The sequence below is a fragment of the Alligator sinensis genome, unplaced genomic scaffold, assembly GCF_000455745.1.
Source record: "Alligator sinensis unplaced genomic scaffold, ASM45574v1 scaffold342_1, whole genome shotgun sequence".
Taxonomy (NCBI): domain Eukaryota; kingdom Metazoa; phylum Chordata; order Crocodylia; family Alligatoridae; genus Alligator; species Alligator sinensis.
This window is the reverse complement of record NW_005842126.1, coordinates 230,639-238,991: the sequence shown is the minus strand read 5'-3', so window position 1 is coordinate 238,991 and position 8,353 is coordinate 230,639. Positions and strand designations below refer to the sequence as shown.

Below are 8,353 nucleotides of genomic sequence, written 5' to 3'. Positions count from 1 at the left end.
CTGTGCAAGTATGGTTTTGGCCCCTTGGCCAATCAGCAGTGAGGGGTAGGACTGCCAATCAGCAGGGGCAGAGAAGGGGCAACACAAAGAGAGCACAAAAATGGTGTGGGTCTCCTCAAGCAGCCTGCAATTTTTCCCTCATCGCAGCTGGAATTAAGTAGATCTCTACTTATTTGAGGTCTGGCGTGTTTTGAATGCTTTGGGTCAGCCATGTTTCAGAGAGCAATCTCCACAGAAATTAGTGGAGAAGCAGAAATATTGGCCTCATATTGGGCAGACCCAGGAATTAAGAGAGGTAGACATTGAGAGATTAAACAAGGTGCATTGAAAATTGGAAAGAAGATTCAAACATTTAAAAGATCAGGTAGGTAAAAGATCAGGCAGGCCCTTTTCCATTGAAAAGGAAATCTGTTCAACAAAAGGCTTTGGAAATATAACTTTAATTTGGAGATATTGATATTTCATTAGACCTTATACTAAACTATAGATTTACTACATTATATTCATTCTGTATGAGAGAGGTTCAGAAATACAACAGGACATGAAACCATTTAGTTTTGGGTAAACTATACTGTCCTCTGGTGGTCACCATGTTTTATTCAAGTTTATTCAAAATGTTACAAAAGGGAATGTACAGTGTGGTTAGCATGTGTGTTTAACGAGTAAAAGCAACTGGACCTAGCAAGCAAAGCCTTATACTTGACTCAGTAATATATCTTTCCCTGTCTCTAATGTAACTGTGTTTACATGCCACATGAGATCAGTTACAGAGGCCATATTTCTAAAGCTTTAGAGAACTTTCTATAAAGAATCTTAATTTGAGAGAAGTGGAAAATCGAGAGTGGGGCATGAAGTCCCTGGCTAGTAGAGCCAACATCTTCAATCGCCTTTTTTGATCTAATACTAGGGGAGCATACCAGGTCTACATTGTAGAAAGCCAGGTGGCAAAGAGCTGAGAGTGTGAGCCACCTATGTACATTGAACCACTGGCCACGTTACACCAGGCTGCTGATGAGGGAATCAGCAGTACCTGGGACCCGAGAGTGAAGAATTGGGCCACATGACTGAAAAGGGACCAGGCTTGGGGGCATATAAACCTAGCCTCTGGTCATGGAGGTGCAGTCTAACCCTAGTCGCTGTAGAGCAGGGGTGGACAAAATATGGCCTGCAGCAGATACCTTGCCCAGGTGCCACCCAGCCATGGCACATCCTGCAGTCACCTGAGCATGCGGCAGGGCTGGGGCAGCTCCACAGCTAGACTGTCTTTCTAGGCATCCCAGGCAGCGGTGGCTCCTTCCAGCTGCTGCTGCCCCCAGCCCTGCAGTACCGGACAGAGACCCACACGCAGAGTCCTGACCCAGTGCACCCCACACCTGCTCTGGACTTGTCTGTCCAAGCTCAGTAGCAGCAGCTGCTGGGCAGAAGCTGTTGCTTGGCATGGGGAAAAAGCAGCTTCTCCGCTGCTGCTAGGGAGTTCTTGGTGCAGCCAGCGGAGCCCCTTCCAGCTCCCTCTCCTACTGTGCAAACCCGGTCATCTCCTGTGCTATCCTGCCCCCAGGACCAGGGCAGGAAGTAGAAGCTAGAAGAGGGAGGGAAAGCATGAAGAATCTGGCTGCTATAGCAAAAGTGGTGGTTGGGCAGGAACCCACAGGACACATGGTAACACTTGGGGGGCCATATGCAGGTTGTTTAATATTAAAATACAAATAGTATACATCACTGATAAAACAATACAGGTAAGGTATCTTAAACCACTAGTTGAAAGCAATCAAATGTTCATTAACCTAAAGGAACAACAGCATCATTAGTCCCTGAAACAGAAGTTAAATTTAGTGAGTCATAAAATCTTAGGCCAATCACCTATCGGTGGTTTTTATCAGGGAAAAAGAATATCTTACTTTAAAAAACTTTAAAATGTATATATTTCAGTGCTGATCTTGGTTCACCTGAAGATAGAAAGTTTAACAAGAACCAGAATTCAAGACTGAAGAGCAAAGGTTTTTATGCTCAATTACCTGTCCCAACTTCAAAAGCTTGCTAACTATGGCTAGCAAATATAAAATTTGTGCTTAATAGCCATAATAGACAGAATTCATATTAATTTATCTAATATAACTTGCATGTTACCAAGGAAATAAATCTACTTATCTCCTAGCTATGTTACTATTTTTTAAGTTAAACTAGATCAAACCAGTAGCAGACTAGTAGTTCTAGGCAATGCAAAGCTGACCATGCTAGCTTAGCAGATGTTTTGCCTACATTCTGAAGTCTTCTTGTATATGGTTTTCTCACCTGTTCCTTTCTTTTGCCTGAAGTGGGGTTCAAAAGAGGATGGAACTAGGCTATTCTCACTGGTGACAGAACAAGGAGCAATGGTCTCAATTTGCAGCAAGGGAAGCTTATGTAAGATATTAGGAAGAATTTTCTCACTAGGAGGGTAGTAAAACACTGAAACAGGTTACCCAGAAGTGGTGGAAGTTCCATCCTTTGGGATTTTCAAACCCCAGCTAGATAAAATTTTGGCTGGGATGATCTAGCTGAGGCTGGTCCTACTTTGAGCAGAGCAGGCGGATGGACTAGATGACCTCCTGAGGTCCCTTCCAAGCCTTATTTTCTATGATTCTTCCCTTAGCTTTGTTACTCAGTCTAACTTGACTTAAGCTATTTTGTAGTCCTTTTGCAATCTACGACAGAGCATTCTTCATCTTTAGAACACAGCCCATTAAGACCTCTTTGGTTTAATCGGGGTGTTGTTATGCACCAAAGTATACTACAAATGCAGCGAGTGACCCTCATACAAGACACAGCATGAACAATTCCTCCCATGTCCCGTTCAGTGTATCATAAGAAAAATGCAACATAAACAGCCACATTCAATAGATGGAAAAATGCACTGTAATTTATGCAAATGAAGCTGGTCAAAAGCTAAGGACAGGCATCAATTGCAATCAAAAACATATGCCAAATCATCCAGTATAGCTTATGCAGTTTCACTGCCATGGGATAAATAGAAACTTTCAAAGATACAAAGAGGCATGTTTAAGCATCTGTTAGGTTTGCTGACAAGCTTGTAATTGCTTTGGCAATTTCTCTAGTTGTACATCAATTCTTAATCAATAGCTGCACTAAACTCTTGCTCTATACTTTCCTAAAATGGCTTTTGTGTCATTCTTGGACTGTGTGGGACCTGACCTCACAGGAATAACTTCTCAGATGCTACCCAATAGGCAACACTGATATGCACTTAGCTAGGGTTTCTTCTGAGAGAGAGAAGCTGGGAACAACTGTTTTGTGGCATGAATCCAACTATTCACGGTAACATCCCAAGATCTTAGCTAACACTGTGCCTCTTTTTTAGTTTCATGATGTGTCATGGCACGTGTCAGTGGCAAGGGTTCACTGTGTACCACACAGAATATGCTGATACTCTGGTTACACTTCAGTATCCTTACCTGCCAGTGCTAATGGCAGCATGACAAGCAATCTGAACTCACATGTGGTGGGTAGGTTTAAACTTAATATAGTAACAGGGACTATCCAAGGACATCACCATTTATCAGTCCATAACCATTACTGTTATTTTTGTTTTAAAAATTAAATCCACCTAATTGAGCATAGGTATATTTTGCAAAGTTCAGAGTACTGCTCCTATTGCCTGTGAGAGAGCATCACAAACTAACTTTACAGGTAACAATGCACTGTAGCATGTTAGGGACTCATTGGATGTTTTATACTTCTCAGCCTCATCAGAAACCTTTGGTGGGCCAAAACCATTTCTATTGTGCAACAAATGTATTTGTATTAGGCAAGAACCATCTGTCCATTCCCAGAAAAAATAATGAAATTGTGATATATTTTGTAGCAGGACTACCTTAAGCATAACTTCTGATTTTTCTTGAGATTTATGTAGCCAAACTTCCTCAACAGGATGGTGACAATACTTAAAAGTCTTTGATATTTTTCCCTGTTTGCTCCAAACCATCCCCAGAACTTTGAGCACCTCAAGAAGTGATTTCCATCACAAAGTCTTGTAACCGTATCATCCAAGTAATAACAAGAACCAGGAATGTCCTTTAAACCTTGGTCTATGGCTCACCAACAAATATAGGAGAAGGGAATGCTATTCCAAACAAATCTTCACATTCATTGTCATGTTCTTCTTGCCAGATTCCCCATCATGTCGTTCTTGAGCTAGATTAACTTTAAATAGATACTTAACCAACAGCTAATGAGGCCAATTACTCATCTACTTTAGGCAAGGCCACTTGCAAAGTAAGTGAATGGCCACAGTTGGTTTTTCTATTTATTGGCCCAGTTGGAACATGCTATTCACTCTACGTCACCTTGGATGGAAATCCAGTGCTGTTAACTGAGATTTTTCTAGTTTTGTTGTTTGCTGTATCACAAAACTGAATGAACAAGCTTCACAAGGTCTAGACATTTCTCCCTCTTTACTTACAGATGTTTTACTTTTTATGGTTCCAATACCATCCTGAAAGAACATTAAAAAACATCACTTAAAAAAAAAAGAGAGACTTTCAGGTACATTGTAGCTTTACTAGGTCTCACTTATATTCAGGTTTAGGCCCCAATTCAGCAAAGTATATTTAAACAGTCAATGAAACTGCATGATTGAAGTTATGGATACCTAAGGACCTGGGCTCATCTGGAACCTTATCCATTTACCTTCTCCTGTATGCTGAAAACATACTGAATGATTTTAAAAAGTTCCATGATTGATTCCAGACAAATGCAGTCATGGCCTGCTCTCTAAAATCAGCTCATTCCCTATAGAAAGAGTAGTAATATACCTATATTTCTAATACTAGCTGTGATCTGTATGCATCAGGTAGCTGACCAGCAGATGGCTGGGTTGCACCATACATACATTGTACAAACAAGCAAGCAGTTCAATACTGTTGCAACAGAAGATAGTTTACCTTACTTTGCCAATTGAGATTAGATTAACCTTTTACTAGTTCTCAGTATCCTAGGTTCACAGCAGTCAGGTTCTCTTAAGGATTAACTAAAACAAGTAGACACAAAGTAGGTTTTACCCCATACTTAAAAAACCAAAATGTTCTTCTAAAAAACAAATATTGAAGGCAAAAATTTTTCAAACTTTGCCATTTTTTTTTCTTTTTAGATAAAAACAGATAACAAGTTGGGCAAAAATAGTTCATTGACCTGACACTGTATTTTTCAGTAATTAAACTATTTATCTGAAATATTACCACTTGGCTTTACTCTGCAGCATTGGAAATTGTCCAGAATTGGGATAGCACAGGATCTTACTTAATATATTCTACTTGACCACAAACAGAACTCACCTTTTTGAGGTATATCGTCTGACTTGATTACAGGAGGTAAAGATTTATATGGGTGATAACTTTTATCGGACCAATTGTATACAGGCAGTCCTTGGACTTACGACACAATTGGTTCCTGAAAATGGTGTCTTAAGTCAAAACATTGTAACTCGGAACCGATTTTCCCATAGGAAACAATGTTATAAATGGGGGATTGGTTCCTGAACCAAGGCCAGATACCCTATTTTCACCAAAAAATACCCCAAAATTTTGTACTTGATCAATTATAGCTGCATTAATGTATTTATATTGTAAATAGCAATCATATTGATTTGGAAGGACTTCTTTGAGGTGACTTTACTGGACTTTTTGAAAGGGTCTTGGTTAGACTTTTTGAAGGGATCTTGGCTGGATTCTTCTTAGGAGATTTGGCTGCAGGCTTTTCTGGAGTCTTGTCTGCTTTCTTAAAGAAAGTGTCCAAGGAAGTTTGGACAGATGTTCTCTGGAGAAGTGGATGACACAGCAACACTCTGAGGTCAGTTTCAACTTTACAACTCTTGATCTGATGCGACTTGGCGTCACATCAGATCAAGAGTTGTAAAGTTGAAACTGACCTCAGAGTGTCAATTTAGAAAGGTTGCAACTCAAAACATTGTAAGTCGAGGACTGCCTATAGTTGGGAGGGACAAAGATGAGCTTTCAGGTACCTTTCATGGTACCTTTCCCCAGGTATCTCCTGCATGCCACCCTACTGCTGTTGCACTGTTTTAATAAAATGTGATAAAATGTTTAAAAATGAAGTTAAGCAGTTCAGTTATACTGTATCAAGCACCGTCCTTTAATGTTAGCAACTTTGGTAGCAGATGTGCACTGTGCTGCTGAAGACAGTAACTTGCCAGTGATTGGGATCCATTTATCAAAGGTGTTTACAAATAAAGCATTGATTAGTGGCAGAAGAGCTATAATTAACATGAAAGTAGATAATTAAAAGTAAAAGACCCTCCCCAAAATGATGTAAAAAACCCCACTGCTATCACGAATGTTTAAAAATACACAAAAAAATAATTTTCAATATTTTGGAACAACTTTATTGGTTATGAAATCTTATAAAACAATTTCAGAAATAAAGTATAATCATGACTATTACGTTGTAATTGCATTTTGTTTTACTATATATTTTTACATTTTATAATTTTCTGCAATTTAATGTCATTATTGAAATAAATTGAAAAAAATGGAAACAGTTATATCCTCAAGATTTAAAGCAAGTAAGGCAGGGTCTCTTTTTAGTAAGAAAAAGTCTTTTATTGCACTTTTCTACCAGTTTCTTCTCTTAAGCCTTATGTATATTTTTCTTAATAGACAAAACACATTATTTGAACCGAATAGTACTGTTATTAAGCTAATAAAATTCACCTTTGTCTTCCCAAATTGTGTTACTGTATATTTTTTAAACACACGGAAACATTTATAAACCCGAAACATAAAAGGATCGTCATAGGTCCAATGGCTTAATAATTTTGACATTGCATCTGAATGCAGAGACATCCTTCATAAAAAGGGAAGATACTTCAACATATTTACTTTCTTCTTTCCTTAAAAAAGTTAATTCCTTTCAGCTCTTCAGGCAAATACTCTTGGTTTACAGGCTCCTTGTACATGGGGTTATATTTATAGCCTTTTCCATATCCCAAGTCTTTCATGAGTCTGGTTGGAGCATTTCTCAAGTGCAATGGAACAGGAGGAAGTGGTCCCTGGTGGCTTCTCAGGCATTCTTTGACATTGCTGTATGCTCCATATATCTCTATAGACTTGGGTGCTCTAGCAAAGTAGACTACACACTGAGCTAGTAGAACCTGAAACATGGAGCAAAAATGGTATCAACTTTTAGATATCCTAGAGTCTTGTGGAGTCAAAGGGCATAAACCAGCCAAGTGCCTGAAAACTGTGCTAGCTAGGAAAAGCTGAACTCTGGAAGTCAAGAAAACCGGTCAGCTTAGCTTCTATAACCATCAGAAAATTGGAAATCTCTAAGACTTTGGATATTTGAGAACCTCAGAGACTCTTTGTTTAAATAAAAACCTAACTTCAAGGATCTCCATTTCTTCCTTAACAGCTCCTCAGTCACACCATAAAATGGTATGACTTTTAGACTGCAAGGTCTTTTAGGCAGTAACAGTCATCTGATTTGAACATCACATAGCACCTTAACTTGGTCTCTGTGCTACAACAATATGAATGTTACATAGTAATGATAAATTTCTGCATAATATGGGTATCTGAAAACCAAAAAAAGGAGTTAATTTAGGATTTGGGCAAATGGTACAATTACTACAAAGTAATTTTGTTTTTTATATTAATATATTTTGTATTCCAGGTCATATTAGCCAAATCAGTTCCAAATTATATTTTTTGAGCAGAACTCAATCATTCCAAAAACCATATCAATTGAGCAAGCAGAACTCAATCGTTCTGAACACCATGGTGCTACAACTGGCGAGCTTCCTCCATCCCAGACTTAGCACCCTGGGACTTCAGATACTCCTAAATTCATTGGCAGGCATCCTACATGCAGGCCCAAGCCCAGAGGTCTTGGGGTTTGGATACCCCCAGATACTACAGGCAAGCATCCTTCATCCCAGACTCTTTGGTCCGGGGTTTCAGATACTCCCTACACTCAATCTTAGCCCACAAGAGGCCAGAACTACACTTGATCGTTTTCTTTGTAGTAAAGAACAGACAAACCATCAATTGGCTACACCAGGGGTAGGCAACATTTTTTGGCTGGAGTGCCGAAAAACACCATAATCCCTACCTCAGAAGGTGCCGGAGTGTTGGCATGGCAGAAAAACAAAATGAGGGCAAGGGGTACATGGCAGGATGCCCTGCTTGTGCCCCTTGCCCCCCACACAAAGCCTCGGTCCCCCAGGCCTACTGCCCCTTGCCCCGCACCCAAAGCCCCTGCCCCCCAGCCCGGGCTCTCTGGCTGCCAGCAACTACCCCAGCTCTGAGTAGTTGCTAGAGCCCAGGCTGCTCCGAGCAGG

The 8,353-nt window shown here is 39.9% G+C and overlaps 1 protein-coding gene across 1 annotated transcript in view; it reads right to left on the bottom strand.

The window, feature by feature from the left end:
* Nucleotides 1-6,372: 6,372 nt before the first annotated feature.
* The window catches only part of LOC102383867 (ATPase WRNIP1), a 20,020-nt gene continuing 18,039 nt past the window's right edge, over nt 6,373-8,353 (bottom strand). The window contains exon 5 of the mRNA XM_025205725.1: nt 6,373-7,165. Within this exon, the coding sequence (XP_025061510.1) occupies nt 6,890-7,165 (276 nt within the window). The 3' untranslated portion in view covers nt 6,373-6,889. The remainder of the gene's footprint in view (nt 7,166-8,353) is intronic.